Source organism: Lemur catta, chromosome 5 (assembly GCF_020740605.2).
Source record: "Lemur catta isolate mLemCat1 chromosome 5, mLemCat1.pri, whole genome shotgun sequence".
Lineage (NCBI taxonomy): Eukaryota > Metazoa > Chordata > Mammalia > Primates > Lemuridae > Lemur > Lemur catta.
Genome location: NC_059132.1, coordinates 14,427,158 through 14,446,929, shown reverse-complemented (window position 1 = coordinate 14,446,929; position 19,772 = coordinate 14,427,158). Strand labels below are relative to the sequence as shown.

Below are 19,772 nucleotides of genomic sequence, written 5' to 3'. Positions count from 1 at the left end.
ATACCTTTCTAAGATAGACTGTAAATTGTATAGTGGGACTGATTTCATGCAAGCTGATGTTATTATTAAATAATGTCTAGACCATGTGCATATCTGTTTTGTGAAATTCAGTCCTGATCTCTTTATTTTAATCTGGCACTATTCGGAAACAAAGTATATTAAGAATCTAAATGTTTTGCTAAGCTGCTGGCTTTATGACTTAGCTCAATTTATAAGAAGCAAAGTAGAGTTGGTCAGCATATTTAATGGTCTATTTGTTTAAAGAGTCTATGGTATTCTATAGAAAGAGATCTGGACGAGACATTTTAGCTAATGAATCAAAATCAGATATGTGGTCATTATTGCCTGATTATTACTCCATCTGCTCTGTGCTAACGTGAAAATCAATTACTGTGTCTCTTTCCCACTGACAGCGTATGTTGATCGGGCTGGCAAGAGATCTTCGAGGGATTGCCTTTGCACTGAACACAAAGACCAGCTACACCATGCTGTTTGACTGGATGTATCCTTATTACACTGTGACAATACCAGCTCTGTGCACAGAGGGTTGCCAGGCCCCTCGCTTTCGTTTAATAGTATGGCACAGTAGGGAAGAGGAAACAAAGCTAAATGAACTAATGTGTAATCAGCTAAAAATTACAGCACAGTGGCAGCAGTGCAGATAACTGAGCATAGCATTTGGAGACCCAGTTCAGAGAGGCTACTTTTTTGATGCCATTAAATATTGACAACTTAAAAATCACTTCCCCCAAATGATTGTTTATGTTAGGGTTGCAGAGATAATCTAGCTAACATCTTTAGTCAGGATCAATGAATCCTACCATTTGGCATTTTCGAGGAGATTTGAATCTCTACTTCATCTCAGTTAGCAGAGCAGAAAGGTCATTTTATCTCTTTGAGGCCCAACTAATCATGCCACAGTTTTTCATCATCATGAAAATATTAATGGACATGAAAAAAAAGGAAATAAATAGTCATGATTTTTTTGTATGTGTTTTTTGGGGTTTTTTGTTTGTTTTTGTTTTTTTGAGACAAAGTCTTGCTCTGTTGCCCTAGCAGGAGTGCTGTGGAGTCAACATAACTCACTGCAACCTCAAACTCCTAAGCTCAAGTGATCCTCATGCCTCAGCCTCCCAAGTAGCTGGGACTACAGGTGCGTGCCACCACAACTAGCTAAATTTTCTATTTTTTGTAGAGAAGGGGGTCTTGCTCTTGTTCAGGCTGGTTTTGAACTCCTGGCCTCAAGCAATCCTCCTGCCATGGCTTCCCAAAGTGTTAGTATTACAGGCATGAGCGACTATGTCCAGCCATGATTTGTTATTTGGTATAAGATTTGAATTTACCTTTACCAAGAGTTCATATAAGCAGGGGGAATAAAACAAAAAACCCATGATATAAAAGAAATGCTTCATGATATAAAAGTAAAAAGAACATGGGCTTTGGTGTCAGACCAGGCTTGAAATCCCAGCTCTTCATTTACGGTGTTGTACACCTTGGCAAGTCATTTCACCTCTCTGAGTCTTGGTTTTCTCATCAGAAAACAGAGATAATTGGGTATCATGGCTTATTGTGACCATTAAAATAGGTAATACACCTTGTGTAACGTCTGACACATATTCGGTAGTGGTAAATGGTTATTAATATTAAAGTATTGCATGAAATTGTCTTTGCAACAGGAAGTGATAATTTATGCAAGTCATATAAATATTATATAATGGTTTCATGCCTTTTGTACATGAAACCATCGGAGCATATAAGAAAAACTCTATAGTCTTAAAGCTAATTTACTTTTTATGTTACATTATTTCTCAGTTGCTTTGTTCAAACCCTTCTTATGCAAACTTCCTCTAAATTAAATTGCAAAAGACACTTCTTAAATTCATTCTTCAACTACTGTGCCATAGTTGTGGCCAAAAAACATAAAAGGGGTTCTAGGCATGTTTCGGGAAGAATTCTACATATTATAAAAATTCTTAAACATTAATTTGAGTACTGACTTACATTTTTAGTTCCTATTAAAATCTACTTCATCAGATTTATGTGCCCAGAGAAAGGTTAGAGATAAGATTTTTCCATGTTATTTAAGAATCATATTCATGCTTTATATCAGCATATAACATACATATACAGAGATTATAAATTTTAACATGGGAAGTCTTATAATTCTCTTAACTATGAAAGTTAAACGGAAATTATATATGGCCCTTTTATTTCTCGCAACATAAATAGCAGCTCCAAGACTTAAAATTTTCATGTCTTTGAAAAATCAGAAAACTCTACTTTTGACACTTAAATATTGATGGGGATCTTGAAACCAAGCTACAACTCTATGCTGTCCAGCCATTAACGTCTCATGTTTTCCTCTTCAACAATTTTAACCAAGAGTCAAGATCAGAAACTTTCTCCTCAGTGTCAAAGAAGACATATCTTCTATAATTGATACTGTCCAAAATTTAGAAAAGATTATGATTTAAGTTTTTAATTGTCTGTTTTCCATTTTCTTACTTCTTTTGGGGGGGCACCTATCTGAAATGAAACTTTTGTCCAGCAGATGGCAGAAAATAGCAAATGGAAAATCTTAGGACTTAATGTTTTGTTTTGAACTGGAAACCATTTTCTCCTCCATTTGACCATAGATGTTGAAGTTATTAGGGTCGGGGCAAAGGACAAAGTGTCAGTTATGCAGGAAGCTGTGTTAGATTGCCAAATGGGGTGGTTTGGTACTGGCCGTGCTTATAATAATTGAGTTTCAGTAGCAAATCACCTTCCTTGGGAAAAGGCCAAAGGGTTTTCATAATTGTATTGACAACAAAATGAATATGATAAATGGTGTTCATTCAGTTGAGACAAGATTTATAGTTTTCCTTTGGGCAAGGGATGAAGAGCAAATATTTACAATAATAGTAAAATTTGTTTAAAAGTTATATTATTTGATAATTCAAAAAGCTTTATTAAAATATTTTGAAATACTTTAAGCAGTTTCAGGTGATAAAGTACAGATTGTTTCCAAAATATGCAAGTAATGCAAAAATGAATAAGTATATGATGAAAAAAACATATGGATATGAAAGTCATTTATTCTTCCTGAAATATTGATATGTCAAACCGTCAGTGATGATTCCCACATTACTGCTGGGGAAAGTTTATTTGCCTTTTATACACATAAATGTGTGTTCTTTAATATGTTATACAATCTTTAGCATGCAGAAGAAACATCCTATAAGTGTACATGTCATCTGAAAATCAAAATGCATTTTATTTATGGCTATTATTTGATAAAATGCTGTTTTAGTGGTTAGCTATTTAATTCAAAAACATTTCTATAAACACTGACTGCATTAACTGCTACACAAACTACATTGCTTATCACTGTCCTTCCAAAACTAAATTGCATCTTGATAAATTGTTTTTACAACTGGAGAATTAAAGGAGGATCATTGATATACTTCTTTGCCCGTATGGTGAGAATGCAACAGTAAGAAAGCACCTTATCTTTTAGTGCATTTAATCACCTCGTTTAAATTTTCCCGGACCATACTTAAAGTATAAAAAATCCAGAGGGAAGTTGAAAAAAAAAAAATAAAGGAATTTGTGCACCATTATTTCCTCCTACTCAGTCTTTGAATTGTCATAATCTGATATTTGAGCGCACTGTTTTGGGTCAGGAAATCAGTGCTGTTTATTAATGTGCATAAACGTGTTATATAAAGACAAGGTGAGACAATGAGATATGTAGAAGAGCACAAACTTTGGAATAAGGCAGTCTTAGATTCCAGTCATAGTTTCACCACTTAACCACCTGTGGATCTTGGGTAAGTTACTTAATGTCTCAGCATCACAGTTTTCTCTTCCATAAAACAAGACTAATAATACCTTTCTCACAGTTGTTATGAGAAGTATTGTGATTATGTGAAGAGTCTAGTACAGTGTCTGGCATACTTCACCACTGTTGTTAGTTTCCTTCCCTAATATGGAATGAAACAAAAGAATCCCATTTCCTCACTTATTCAACAAATTGGGCTAAAGACTATACTGGGTTCATGAGGGATATATTAGGTTATTAAGTATGGAATATCTGATTTCCTTAAGTACTAAGTTTGACAGTTGATATCGCTGATATTTCATTTTGACACTTCTTTTTTATTATTATTATTGTGAAGGTATTTCCTTATTCTTTCAAACACATTTTGGCTTGTGATTTTCTCTCAAATTTTTTTTTAGAGCAATTTTTGTGAAACCATGCAAAAGTCAAAAATTCATGTTATTTTTGAATATGAGTTCCGTCGTAAAACCAATGCAGCACAGACAGCTCGAGATATCAATGAAGTGTTTGGGAAGGATGTGGCTAATGAATGCACAGTATATTGACAGTTTGAGAAGTTTCATTCTGGTGATGTTAATCTTGAAAATGAGCCATGTGGGCGACCTAAGACCAAGGTGGATAGTGATGAGCTGAAAGCTATAGTAGAAGGGAATCCATCTCAGCCTACACGTGAATTAGCAGCAAAATTTGACATTACTATTCCAACAATATTGGATCATTTGAAACAAAAGGGCAAGGTAAAGAAGCTGGATAGATGGGTACCACATGAATTAAATGAGCGTCAGAAGAGAAATCGTCTTAAAGCTTGCCTTTCTTTGTTGTCACAACATAAAGGCAAACCATTTCTACACCATTTTGTTATGTGTGATGAAAAATGGATTCTTTTTGACAATTGCAAGTGTTCGGCATAATGGTTGGATAAAGATTAAGTGCTAAAACACAGTCCAAAATAGAATATTCATCACAAAAAAACTAACGGTGTCTGTTTGGTGGTCCAGCACTGGTATTATCCACTACAGCTTCATGAAACCTAGTCAGTCCATTACAGCAGATGTCTCTTGCAACCAATTGGATGAAATGATGAGGATGCTAGCTATTAAGCAACAGAGATTGGTCAATAGAGAAAGGCCAATCCTCTTGCAAGACAGCTGCTCAACCTCATGTGGCATAAACAGCACTGCTCAAACTATAAAAGTTGGACTTGGAAACTCCCTGTCACTCACCATATACACCAGGCCTTGCACCAACTGACTACCACTCCTTCCAGGCTTTGGACCACTTCTTGCAAGGAAAAATATTCAATTCTCAACAAGCTGTGGAAAACGCCTTTCACAATTTCATCTCCACTTGCTCTCCAGGTTTTGCTGCTGGCATAAACAAGCTACTATTAAGATGGCAAAACTGTGTTGATAGTTTAGGCCTATACTTTGATTAATTGTACTGCTGCTTGTTTGAGATATAAAAAACTAAACTTTTGATTCGAAATTGGGTATTTCATATTTAATGATCTAATAGATTACTTAGACACAAATCCTAACCCAAATCGAGTCAGCTAGATATCTATGTAAGTGACTACAATAAAATATAGAAAGTGGTAAGTGCCATAACAAAGAGACAAATAGGACAGTGATTGCATTTAGCTGGGGAATCAGGAAAGGCTCTGGAAAGGTGAAGATATTGCTGTATATCTTACCACGTAATTAGGATTGGACCATGTAGAAATAGGAAGAAAGACAGGTTTTCAGTTGGCCTAAGCATCAGGTTTACTAAGGGAGTAGTAGAGAAGATGTTTTGCTATAAATTTTTTCATGGTTGGAAATGGGGGTTGTCTGGGACTCTTGAAAATCAGGCTAAGGAATCTTCCATAGGTATTATAAAGGTATTGGTAGTTTTGATTAACTAACAATTTCAAGAAGAAAGTGACTAGCAGTATCATATTGGATAAACTGAAATCGGGAAGAAAGTAAACCTGAAAAATCATTGTTTTTACAGCAAGCATTTTCTGAGTGTCAGTTCTGTGCCAGGCACAAGAAATGTAACAATGAATAAAATGATTATTCTTTAGAAGCGCACCATGTAGTGGATATACAAATAACTAATAAATAATTAAATACCAATGTATTTTAATGAAGATGCATCCAAAAGGCCTTATGAACATGTGTGAGGAAGAGATTGGTATTTCTGGGGAATGCTTCCCAGGAGAAGTGAAAGTTGGGCAAAGCTTTGAAAAATGAATTGACATTTGCCAGACAGGAGAGAGGAAAAGCTTCCAGCAGCAGTCCCTTCATGAACAAAGGTCCAGGTGTTTGCATATTTATGGAGTACCTTTAAAATAAGCTTTGAACTGGCAAGCTATGTCTGTTCTGGAACCACATCCACAAACCTGTATCTCCTAACACTTTTAACGAAAACTCTCTTTTGTTGCCTTCTGGTAGATTATGATGCTTTCTCTACTGTGAAATCCCAGAGGGAAAGAATTATGTTTTTACTCATTTCTATTTTCTTGGGGTCCAGCACATAGTAACTACTAATAACTACTTGATTGATGGATGGATGGGTATTATGAGGAAGGGTAACTTCTTCATTTTTGGCTTCCTATAAGGCAGTGTCATATCATTAATGCTTTTGATTTTTCATTTATCTAATATGGACTTTGGCAATGCCTATTGAGCAGATCAGGTGAAAGCAATTAGATCTGTGCCTGTTCTACCTAAGGCCTCCCACTCTCTTCCTCCTATAGATATATATGTAGTCCTCACAAGGCCACTGGAAAATTAAACTCCTAGATTGGGTTCCGATTCTCACCCTGTAATCTGAGCTTGGCATTCTCACTCTGAAGCCCTTTTAACCTCCCTGCTTAGTAGACCTCTACTCTGCTTTCCAGTAATCACTCATTCTCTCTGTGGCAGTCACCTCTGTCAGAAGCATATTAGAATTGGCACCACTCTCATTCCATACAGAAAAGGGAGCATCTCCTCATATCCCCTGGCCTTATCCCATAGTGAATGCAGCATGGTCTGAAAAATATGACAGTCCTAATGCCTTTAAAGTGCCTTGCAAAGGGGCATATGTGTGCCTCTGTTATTCTTAGGTTCTAAGATTTGGGTCTTTTAAATTTTCTGGTGAGCCTTACAGGTGCTTTACCACTAGTGATCTCTGGGATTATGCTCAGGAGATCTCATGGTAGAAAATTTTCTCAACTGTGCTCTTCAGTCACTCCGCGGAATTTTAGTACTCAGAGCATCCCTATTACATGCTGTCATCCAGATTTGAGCATGAATTCCCCAAGAATAAAAACCATATCTTTCTTAACTCTGGATCCCCAGCCCCTACTACATAGCACATAGTATCTACCTTCTATCAAAAATAACTGCTTTTCTTCCATAGGAAGAAAAAATAGCCAAAATGCAGTTAATAATCAAGTTCACTACTTTTATTTTTTCATTTTCATGCAACTGAAACCCCATTCCCACATATATACTAACTTATCACCCTCCCTGCTTTATTTTCCTTTATAGTGCTTTCTAACATATCGAATATTTATTTTCTGTGTTATTAGAATATAAATTCCATGAGGGCAGGAATTTTCTAATGTTTCATTCACTGGTGTCTCTGGAGAGTATAAAACAGTACTTGTTACATAGTAGGACTTCAGGAAATATGTATTAAGGAAATTGTTTCAATATATACAAATACAGCCTTAACGTGGCATCTCTAGTGGTAAAAAAGTGTTGCTTTTGGCATTTTTAGGAAGCATATCACTCTCGAAACTATCAAGGGCTTATTTTCATTGAACATTATGGGAACTATTTCCTAAAGTCTCAAAGTGAAATGTATACCTTAAAAAATTAAATAGGTAGTTCTAATCAAATATGCTATACCTCATTTTAGGTTGCAAGTTTATAGCAACAAATATTTATTGAAATCTACTTTGTGCCAGGCCCGTGCATACAATAAGTGCATAGTACCTGCCCTTAAACAGCTTATAATAGGAGAAATAAACAGGTGCTATACTAGTGCCAACACAGGGTTCCATAGCCATACACAGGAAACACTCCGAACCCCGCAGGGATGGGTGGGGGCAGGTACATTTGATGTCAGAGAAGGATTCCTGAAATAATTAACACCCATATTGATATCTGAGGGACAAATAGAAATTAGCAGGAAGTTGGTAGGGTCTCTGTCCTTTAGAAACTATCTAATGGGGCAGACAGGTAAAACAAGCAACCAACTCCAATACACTGTGTTATGAGAGGTATGTTCAAGAATGCTTGTTGAACATAGTTGAGAAAAAGATTGATGCCTTTTGACAAAATAGAGAAAACATCCCAGGGGAGGTGAAACTTGAGCTAGGTATTGAAAGACAGGTATGTGTTAGAAGTAGTATATAAAGAAATGGAGATGAGAGCTGGCATTAGTGGATTTGCAGGGAGTTGTGAATGGCTGAATCGTAGATAGAGTAGAAGTGCTAAGAGATTAAGCTGGAGGTAGGCAGGGGCCAGATCTTAAAAGGCCGTGTATAGCATGCTAAGGAGTTTGAAATGTATTCTAAGAGCAGGGAAGAAAATTATGACCTTTCCTTCTCATTATGGAGGTTTCTACCCATACTACACAGAAAAGGAGCACCATTAAGTGATTCAGTTCAGCATTTCTATCTGAAACAAAAACACAAGTCCATTGGAAAACATAAAGAGAGACACTTGAGGATTAGGAAAAGGAAAGAGAAATGAAGGCAGTGACATGGAATTTTGGGCCCTTACCCCTATTTTATGTTTCTATTTAGCAAGGAGGAGGCCAGTTGTGAGTTAAAAGGCCAGTGGAGCTTAGTCAGAGTTTTCCAAGTCTTTTTATCAGAAGCATACACTTCTTAGTATTAATAAGGATGTTTGAGAATTTATCTGTGTGTATATTGGACTGTCTTTTAGCGACACTGACCTTGAGTGGATTAATAGTTACCCAAAGATTTGCTTTAGGCTAACATCCCAAATGTTCCTTGGCACTACAGTGGGACCAAGCAGAGCAAGTTAACAACTTAAAAAAACAAAAAGAGAGAATGTAATGTTAAAACTGGGAAATAGATATATGGGGTTTATTATTAGTATTTCTTTCTACTTTTTATGTATGTTTAAATTTTCATAATAAAAATATTTTTTCTAAGTAGTATGGTACCCATGAAACTCTGATAATAATAGCCCAAATATGTTTTTATCCTCATTAACTAAATTTACTTTCCTCTCCTACAATATTAAGCATAATTCTTTAAATGTGTCACTTATATGATACTTTAAAAGTGTGTCTTTTGTTTATACAGTATGCCAAGAATAAAGCAATATAATATATGGGATATGTTACAAATAAGAGCAAATAGCTTGCAGACCAAAAAAATGTAAGTATGGCTGTGCAGGTTAGGGAGAGAAATTTATAAAATTCCTATTGTGTAGAATAGACATAGGACAAATCTGAATTCCCTTTATTCTTTTTAGTGGCACTAATTTTTAGGAACAATATTTCTTTGACCCTTAAATTCTTTAACAGACTTTATAAAAGGTACCCGACATACCTTCCCATTCTTCAGAGGGCTATTGAACGGTGGTATGGAGAGCCAGCATGTACAACTCCCATCTTGAAACTTATGGCAGAACTGATGCAAAATAGGTAAGCAGTATGACAGGGAGTGAATAAACAATCTATTATTGGCAGGAGATTCCAAAAGTCAGACTTTCCTTCCTGTGTGTGTATTTTCAAAGCTTAGCAAGAGCCCAGGAACCAAAACTTAAGGTGATCATTGAAAACATTAAAATTAGAGACATAAGATTGAGACTTTTTGGGAGAAAGAAGTATAATATACTTAGTTTTATATGGGAACTACAGGAAGTTGAAAATAAATTGGTAGACTACAGCCACCATTATTTAAAATATTCAAAGGCACAAAATGGAGGAAGGGCAACCATTTTAACTATTTCACTGCTTAGCTGCGATTCTATAGAATTTTAAAGCAGAAAAAAAGTTTAGAGGTCTCTGAGTTGAGATGTTTCATTTGATGGAGAAGGAAACAGTCCCAGAGCAATTCAAGGGCACATAGTTGTCTGCCTCAGGAGCTCTCAGGATTGTCCCTGCTTTCCCTCCCAAGTTATGCTTCTTCCTCTATGCCAAGATGCATGTATTTGGATGATTTATATACTGAGAATTTTCACTGAAATAGCAACTACCACACTTTTCAGAAATTGCCTCGTTGACCTTATAATTTGCATAGACCAGCAAAGATTCAAATACTCTGCATACAAATATTAATAAAGATATAGCTAAAAGAAAAAAATTCTGCAATAAGCTAATTGTGTTTACCTCTTTAAAATATGTCATTGTGTCTACGGCTTAGCACCAAATTACCTGTCACTTAGCCATCCTGTTTCATCAATTCCTCTTTGTAAACTGCATGTTTAGAGGGAGGATATCTAGATAGGGAAAAGGAGTATGAGTTGCAGCTCTAATTTTATCTCTGGTACTGAGTTTTTCATAGCAATAATTTAGAATTTTTGCTCTAAAACAAGAGGTGGAAAAAGACCTGGCAAATAAAGAAATGTGAGTATTATTTTGAAAGCTGTTAGTTTTTTAAAAATAATCCTCATAGGTGCCTTAAATATTTAAATAAGGATGGCTTTATATTTTATATTAAAAATTTAGTTTGCTTTTTAATTAAATGCTAATTTTTCAACCAGATAATTGATATTATGTATTATTGATATAACATTTAATACTAAAGGAAAAAATCATTGCATTGTAAAGGGTTTTATGTCTGTCATAGGCAGATAATTCTTATTAGCACAATTGTCCTAAGAACCATCTAGTGAAAATCTGTTACCTGAGAAAATATGTTATCTTGTCTATATTTTTATAACTATACTTAATACTAGACCATTTTGAAAAAGCGTTGAAAAGCAAAAATTCATTCTGTTCTTGGCAAACAGGACTTTAGCAATGTCTTTGCTTTTTGTTATTTCTTTGCTAACCTTTTAAAAATATGCCATTATTTCTTGAAAGCCAAAGTGATGTTTAAAAGGCAAATAATATGTTAGGATGGCATGTCAGTCTTTTATCCTATTTATTTTATACTGTTTTCCCAGCTGGAACCAGGGAAGTAGAATTGTTCTCAAAGAACTTCTTTTTACTTAAACTGTATACAGTGGAAACTGTAATCTGTAATGTAATTTAATGTGTTTGAAATATGCTTGAAGCATCAAGTGATTCATTATGTGATTCATATATTAACATATGCAGTGTTAAAGCTACCTGGATTTCCTGTCTATCACTTTAGAAATTATTTATCTTAAAAATGTATATCAGACACTATAGGAAATATCAAATGTAAATACATATCTCTGTCCAAGTATTTATATAAACTTACACATAAACACCTGGGGTTTATTATTATCTACGAACCACTTTGCATAAAAGAAGAAAGGGCAAGAAATCTGTGATATATGCAATGTCAGGATATTGTTTTAACAGATAAAAAATGAACTCTTTGAATCAGCAAATAAATGAAAATAAGTCTTCTTAATTGTCCTGGTATCTTTACAATGAGAAAATTAGCATATATATATTTTATCAATAGTTGTTGAATAGAATGACACCTTAAGAGATAATTGTACTGGTGCTACTTGTAATAAATGAAAATGTTGGATATTTTAAACCTATATTTGGTTTCTTTATCTGCACATACAGTCTAATTTTTTGCTATATTTCTTAGATCTCAGCGCTTGAATTTTGATGTGTCATCTCCTAATGGAATTCTTCTCTTCAGAGAAGCTAGTAAAATGGTTTGCACTTACGGTGAGTATTCTTTTCCATATTTGTCTATGCAATATAGTTTTATCTCTGTGGAGGAAAGAAAGATGTTAGTTATTTTGTTCTTTTGAACTTTCATATCTGTGTGAATTTGTGAAGTGGATAATAGAAGTGCAGAAAGCCAGGTAACTATCACATTGGCATCAGGAGAAGTATAAACAGCATGCCTTTGACTACAAATCATGCCTAACCAACTTGATGAATTTCTTTTGAATAAAATTGCAGTGTCAGTAGGTAAAGGGAACACACTAGATAGAATATGGAAAAGTTATAGCATATTCACAATTGCTCAAAATTACATCAAGGAGTTTGCTCTCTTGGGTCAAGGATTACTTAGACCTGTATGTCACAGAATTTGAGGCAAATGCCCTTGAAAAGAGCAGTGAATATTTTATTACAGGGAACTTTTGGGCACTGTACCCCTAAAAGCAGAGTTCTATGGTAAAGATTGTCCTATTCAGTTACAGCCCAAGAATTTTAGAATTTGGTTAGCAGTTTGAACCTTACAACTACCATAAACCCTAATACTTGCCAATTCGGACAGCTTTATCAATGAAAATCTCTACTCTCTAAGACCTTTGTGTAGACAGAGAATGGGGATAGGATGGATAAGAATCCTCTGTAATCTAATTTGGCACACATTGACTGAAGCTCAACTGAGCTAGGCTCTGTGCAATGTACTTCTTCCTGAGAGATGTTTCTCTGTGTCCTCTTTCTTTGTCTGTCTGTTCTTTCCCAAATCAGCAGCAAACTATAAGTACATTTGGTCTCAAAAATTGCCTGTGATTCTCATATTCCTTTTTTTAAGTACCTGGAAATAGATTTTACAAAATTTCGTAAAGCCTCTTTATTTTAACTGTGTGTGTGTGTGTGTGTGTGTGTGTGTGTGTGTGTGTGTGTGTGTAGGAACAACCATTAAAAATATATTACCTTTTGAAAAGTAAAAGTCTATTTTTAAAAAAAGGACAAAAATTCATGTTTTAAATTATTTTTACTTCAGTTGAAAGCACTATCTGATGTATGTATGTTGTAGGCCTCCACTTAAATATGCTTAGTTTTAATTGCACATTTGATTTGTAGAATTTGAGCTAGTTGGTGTATGGAAACTACAAAAAACACCTATATAAGACAGTAAACTTGTACTGTCTTATTTTCATCTTTACCAATAACAGCATTACCACAACTTTTGCACCTGTTTGAAAACAGACACAATCAAATCATATAAAATAAAAATGTTTTGCCTCCTAGAGGTAAAAATAGACCCTTTTTAAAATATTCTAAATACATTTTGCCATACTTTCAGTGGATATTTAATTCCTGTCAAAGTCTTATCATACTAAGATATGTCTGTACCTTTTCTAAATACAGAATGACATATTAGAAAAAGCACAATTTAAGGAGATTAAAAGATCTGAGTACTAGGCAGGGTCTGGGGCAGGGGCGGCTCGAAGATGGCAAGAGGAAGCCCCTGAAACAGCCTAAGAAGCAGGCCAGGGAGATGGATGTGATAAGGCGTTCAAGCAGAAACAGAAAGAGGAGCAGAAGAAACTCAAGGACCTAAAAATAGAAGGCCACAGGGAAGGGCCCCCTGGCTACAGGTGGAATTAAGAAATCTGGAAAAAAGTAAACTGTTCCTTGTGTCTGAGGGGATGGTGACCCTTGATTCCACTCCTATTTAAACATCTTTTACCACCTATTGCTAAAATAAAGTGTTGTCTTGGAGTCTATTGTACATTTAAGAGTAAACTTTTGTAAAAAAAAACAAAAAAACATACAGTGGCTCATCGTCTCTTTAGATCTTCTCACTCAGCCACTCCTACTTTAGCTATGAATTAAAGTACGACCAGCCCAGAATCCTGCCAGAGGCTGCTCTTTAGTCTTTTTTCTACCCTAAATTCTGTATCACCTGGAATTAAACCAACTCATTTGGGGGGGAAAAAAAACAAAAAACAAAAAAGATCTAAATACTAATCCTAGTACCAATGTTTATCAACTCCATGACCTTCAGCTAAAATACTATACTTCTTTGTGCCTAGTTTTCTCATGTGCAAAATTAGGAATAATAAATACCTACTGGCCTACCTGCCTAGTTAGGATTAAGGGGGTTAATTGAGCTACTCTGGGTAAAGGGTCTGACACAAGGGTAACATGAAATAGGTACTCACTGAATGTGCCTCTCCTTGATCTAAAGCCTTTCTCTTGCACTCACCAAGCCAGCCTTCCTTGGGCAGGGGTTCACTGACCCACATCTTTGTTTTGTTCAGCAATGACCCCTGCTTAGACCACACTGTCCTGCTTCCTCTGCCTATAGCCAGTGTTGAGTTTTTATTTTCTCACTTTTTTAAAGGAAATTAACAGTGCATATATAAGAATCTCTTAGTAATCAATAGAGCTTTAACTATACAAATATTAGATTGCTGTTCCCAGCAACAATTATATCATTCCTGCCCCTTGTTCTGGATCATTTCTTTCATTAAATATATTTTTTCCTTTGGGACTTACTCATTATTGCAGTGATAAAAGAAGTGAACTTCCTCTTCCAGTATCACTGGCTCTATAGGACAGAATGTATGTCTGTCAAGTGACACTAAAAGGAATCTCATAGAAAAATGCCAAATGTATGGGTTTCGAAATCTCTTCAGTCCCCTTTCAGATTGTCTGACATAGACAAAGGCACAGCATCAAAAGTTAAGGAAAATAACTATGTGAGGATTACATTGGAGGAGGAGGAAGGAGAGACAGAAAGAGAGAAAGGAAAGGAAGGGAGAGGAGAAGTGAGGTGGAAGGGGAAAAAAGACAAAACCTTCAAAGCATTCTTGAGAAGAAAAGCCAGTAAGGCGTTTTCTTACCCTCAAGAAAGACTAAGAGATTAGAATAAGGCTCTGTTCTTCAATTTAGACTAATAGTATGGGCAGCTTCCATTTTTTTAATCATCTCTTATGGTCCTATAGTAGACCACTTATCGTATATTAATTACCTTGTCGAATCCTCAAGATAGGTATTACTACTTGCCACTCACTAGTTACATGACCTTGGTTAAGTTGTTTAGCCTCTCTTGCTTCAGTTTCTTGTTAAACAGAGAAAATATTAATAATACCTACCTCGTAACATGATTGTGAAGATTCAGTTAGGTAATATATGGAAAGTCCCTTGACCAGTTAGCTACTATGATTCCTGTTGTGAAAAAAATTGAAGCTCATAGAAGTTACAAAATTTGCCAGAGATGACATGGCTAGCAAGTAGTTGAATTGGAATTTCATTCCAAGTCAGTATGACTTCAGATAATAGTCTTTCCATATTTTTTACTGCCACTTGGGAGTTGCCACAGGAAGATTGTACCATGGATATTATGATGAAGCCCTGTTCTTTAAAGTATGGAGTTTATATCCCAAAACTTAAGGGAAATCAAAGGTTCAGTGGAAAAATGTGCTTCAACTGTGTCACCAGTGACTTTGACACATGCAGTTTACATTGAATAAGAGAAAAATGTCTCTCACCCTCCACTGATTCCCATGCTGGCCCCCCATTGGCCAATCTGATTTATGTATCTTTACCTTCTGTAATGTTTTATTACCCATGCTCTTACCTCTGGAAATTCTCATATGATCATTGGAAAGAGATCATGTGGTTGCCATCAGGAGTCTGGAAGATGAGGGAAAGACTGACCAAGAGAACACAGAAGAGCCAGCATTGTTTATTTCTTTGGTAAGCCCAGATGAAGGAAGGGGAAACCCGTGGAGGAAAGAGGCCAGAACATTCTGTGATCCCTTCTGTTTCTATTCTTACTGGGGGTTTTTCTCTGCTCACCTCTCATGGGCAGTTTTTGCGTAGTCAGTGACTAGGGCAGTGCAGACAGGAAAAGAGTCGTTTCCAAATGCACCTGATTGTTATACATTGTGTGGAATATTTCCACCTTACTGCTCTATGAGACTGGCAGAAAAATAATACTTTTTATATGCTGTTTTATTTATCTACATTCTGTCATGATATACTTTGATGTAAGTTTTTAATTTTGCTTCAGCTCTCAGCTGCTCTTGCCGTTACAGCTCAGGGTCAGCATTGAGGTTAGCCACAGTAGCACAAAACAATTTCCTGTTTGTATAGCCCAGGTAACACTTGGATGAGGATTAAATTTTACCGCATTTTCTACTAGCCCAAGCCTATTATTTCTAATGAGTTTTAAATTGCTTCAAGAACATGTATTTCAAAACTTAGTGCTATGATCCATTCAGCCTGAGCAACTTAATAAAAGAAATTTCTTTCTTAAATTTTTGGTTAAAATGTTGCATGCAGTGTAATAAATGTTATTACTTTAGAAACCTACTTTTCAGTTTTAAGAAGTGGGTGTTTTTTATGCTCAATTTCCATTTGTCTAATCTTTTCTTTCATTTGCCGCTGGGTCCTGCTATCTTTAGTGACATCTGTTGGTTGAAGAGTGCACAGAAGGGAGAAATAAAGTTTGTTTTCATAAGACTGACCAAAATGGAACTGCTTTTATTCCTTCCTTAGGTACCTGATTTAAGAAAGCTCAATGTGAAAAAACCTAAACTTTAAAAATGGATAGGCCCTTTTGTTACAACAGTGGGGATCCGTTCATCATCTGTGGTGAATGTATCTTGCTCTTGCTGTGTAAAGCTATCTTGCTTCTCCTCAATAAACTTCATTGCCCGGTTGCCTTACTTTTGGTGTGTCTGGTCATTCTTCAGCCAAGAGCACACCAAGAAAAAAATTATTTAAAACAAAAATGGATAGATCAAGCTATGATTATTCAATGTATGTAAGAATTTACATCAGGGTTCTTTTAAGTAGAATATACTCCAAGTGTGTTTAAGGTATAACTTAATATGCATAAATTGAATTGGGAAAGTGCCTACAAGCCAGTGTTACTCATTGTGACCTAGATAACAGACTAGTGGTTTTCACACTGGGTTTTTCAGAGCCCTGAAGGCCTGTGAAAGTGCCAAGGAGGCCCTCTAGAACTGGGAGTGGAGAGAAGCAAGGATGCTTCCTCTTTGACCAGGTTCACCCAGCTATGTAGTTAGCGATAGATTTCTTTATAAAAGACATCATTGTTAAGACTTTTTTTAAAAGAGCTTGAAAATTGCTGGCATGTACTATTAGAAGTATAAGAATGGAGGATTGTGACTGTATACAGGTATACCTCGTTTTACTGTGTTTCACAGATACTGTTTCTTACAAATTGAAGGTTTGTGGCAACCCTGCGTCAAGCAGTTCTGTTGGCACCATTCATCCAACAGCACATGCTCATTTCATGTCTCTTTGTCGTATGTTGGTAATTCTCCCAATATTTCAGACTTTTTCATTATTATTATATCTGTTATGATCTATGATCAGTGTTCTTGAATGTTACCATTGTAATTGTTTTGGGGCACCACAAACCATATCCTTACAGGATGGCAAACATAGCTTGCACATGTTCTCACTGCTCCACAGACCAGACTTTCGCCTATCTCTCACCTTCTCCTCAGGCCTCCCTCCCTGTTCCCTGAGACACAGTAATACTGAAATTAGGCTATTTGATAACCCTACAATGGCTTCTAAGTGTTCAAGTGAAAAGAAGAGTCTTGCATCTCTCACTTTAGATCAAAAGCTAGAAATGATTGTTTGGTGAGAAAGGCATGGTGAAAGCTGAGACAGGTTGACAGCCAGACCTCCTCCTTGTGCCAAACAGTTATGCAAGTTGTGAATGCAAACAAAAAGTTCTTGAAGGAAATTAAAGTGCTACTCCAGCAAACACACGAATGATAAAAAAGCAAAATGGCTTTATTGCTGATATGAAGAAAGTTTTGGTGGTCTGGATAAAAGACTAAACCAACCACAACATTCCCTTAAGCCAAAGCCTAATCCAGACTAAGGTCCTAACTCTCTTCACTTCTCTGAAGGCTAAGAGAGGTGAGAAAGCTGCAGAAGGAAAGTTGGAAACTAGCAGAGCTTGGGTCATGAGGTTTAAGGAAAGAAGCCGTCTCCGTAACATAAAAGTGCAAGGTGAAGCAGCAAGTGCCAATGGACAAGTTGCAGCAAGTTATCCAAAAGATCTAGCTACGATAATTGATGACAGTGGCTACACTAAACAGATTTTCAATGTAGACAAAGTAGCCTTCTGTCGGAAGAAGATGCCATCTAGGACTTTCATAGCCAGAGAGGAGAAGTCAAGGCCTAACTTCAAAGGATACGCTGAGTCTCTTGTTAGGGCCGAATGCAACTGGTGACTTTAAGTTGAAACCAGTGCTCATTTACCAGTCTGAAAATCTGGGGGTCCTTAAGAATTATGCTAAATCTACTCTGCCTGTGCTCTGTAAGTGGAATAACAAAACCTGGAGAACAGCATGGTGTACTGAATATTTTAAGCCCACTGTTGAGACCTGCTCATACAAAAAGGTTCCCTTCAAAAGGTTACTCCTCATTGACAATGCACCTGGTCACTCAAGAGCTCTGATGGAGATGTATAAAAAGATGAATGTTTTCATTCCTACTAATAAAACATCCATTCTTCAGCCCGCTGATCAAGGAGTAATTTCAACTTTCAAGTCTTATTATTGAAGAGGTACATTTTGTAAGGCTATAGGTGCCATAGTGATTCCTTTGATGGTTCTAGGCAAGTAAATGGAAACCTGGAAAGGATTCACCATTCTAGATGCCGTTAAGAACATTCATGATTCATGGGAAGAGGTCAAAAAGTCAACATTAATAGAAGTTTAGAAGAAGTTGATTCCAACCCTCATGGGTGACTTTGAGGGGTTCAAGACTCAAGTGCAGGAAGTAACTGCAAATGTGCTAGAAATAGCAAGAGACCAAGAATTAGAATTAGAAGTACAGCCTGAAGTTGTGTTGAGTGAATTGCTGCAATCTCATGATAAAACTTAAATGGTGAGGATTGCTTCTTATGGATGAGCAAAGAAAAGTGGTTTCTTGAGGTGGAATCTATTCATGGTGAAGATGCTGTGAGCACTGTTGAAATGACAACAAAGAATGTTGAATATTCCATTAGTTTAGTTGATAAAGCAGCAGCAGGGAAGATTGACTCCAATTTTGAAAGACTTTCTACTACAAGTGAAATGCTATCAAATAGCATCACATACTATAGAGAAATATTTAGTGAAAGGAAGAGTCAATCTTTGCAGCACACTTCATTGTTGCCTTATTTTAAGAAATTGCCACAGCCAAACCAACCTTTGGCAACCACCACCCCGATCTGTCAGCAGCCATCAACATCAAGGCCAGACCCTGCACCAGCAAAACATTACAACTTGCTGAAAGGCTCAGATGATTCTTTAGCATTTTTTGACAATAAAGTATTTTTAATTAAGGTATTTTTAATTAAAGTACATTTTTTAGACATAATGCTATTACACACTTAGTGGACTACAGTATACTGTAAACATAACTTTTTATATGCACTGGGAAACAAAAATTTGCGTTTTGGGGGATATTCACTTTATTGCCGGGGTCTGGAACTGAACTCGCAATATCTCTGAGGTGTGCCTGCACTGATGTTAAAATGATTCAAAGAACATAGCTTAAGAGTTCATTGGTTTTGAAATAACTTGAGACTTGATAAAATGTCACCGAGAAATAACAGTTCTTAAGAACAGATCATCCAACAACCATGGATATCGCCTTAAATCTTATCAGCAACTTGGTTGGGGACATATGATAACAAAGTACAAAGAGTAAAGCTCACAAAGTCTTGTGGAAGCAGTGGATTGAACACTTTGAGGATCCCCAAAGCAGAATCAGGTGGCTTACAAAAGCAAGGCCTGTGGGTGATAGCTAAACAAGTGCTTTGAGTTCAGTGGATTCATTCATTCATACAGCAAACATTTATTGAGCATTTACTATGTTTCTAATGCTGTGAAAGATAAAAGGGACAGAAAAAGAATCTTACTTATTCTTCCCTTAAGGAACTTGAGTTCGGCAGGGAATTCTGATAAGAATTATGATGCATTGTGCTCCGTGTTATGCTTGAGAAATATTTAGAACTCTCTGAGAGCCCAGAAGAGATTTTTAACTGAAACTGAGGGGTCAGAGAAGGCAGTATTTCTTGAGGGGATGAGAATAGGGTCCGGAAGTTTGACAAAGACAT

At 36.2% G+C, this 19,772-nt stretch overlaps 2 protein-coding genes across 2 annotated transcripts in view; both read left to right on the top strand.

Moving 5' to 3' along the window:
• The window catches only part of RANBP17 (RAN binding protein 17), a 250,922-nt gene extending 241,588 nt beyond the window's left edge, over positions 1-9,334 (top strand). The window contains exon 19 of the mRNA XM_045551185.1: positions 9,323-9,334. The gene's annotated coding sequence lies outside the window, so the exon portion shown is untranslated. The remainder of the gene's footprint in view (positions 1-9,322) is intronic.
• LOC123637967 (ran-binding protein 17-like) overlaps positions 1,118-19,772 on the top strand; it is a 75,800-nt gene continuing 57,145 nt past the window's right edge. The window contains exons 1-3 of the mRNA XM_045551190.1: positions 1,118-1,153; positions 9,359-9,478; positions 11,571-11,653. Of these exons, the coding sequence (XP_045407146.1) occupies positions 9,456-9,478; positions 11,571-11,653 (106 nt within the window). The 5' untranslated portion in view covers positions 1,118-1,153; positions 9,359-9,455. The remainder of the gene's footprint in view (positions 1,154-9,358; positions 9,479-11,570; positions 11,654-19,772) is intronic.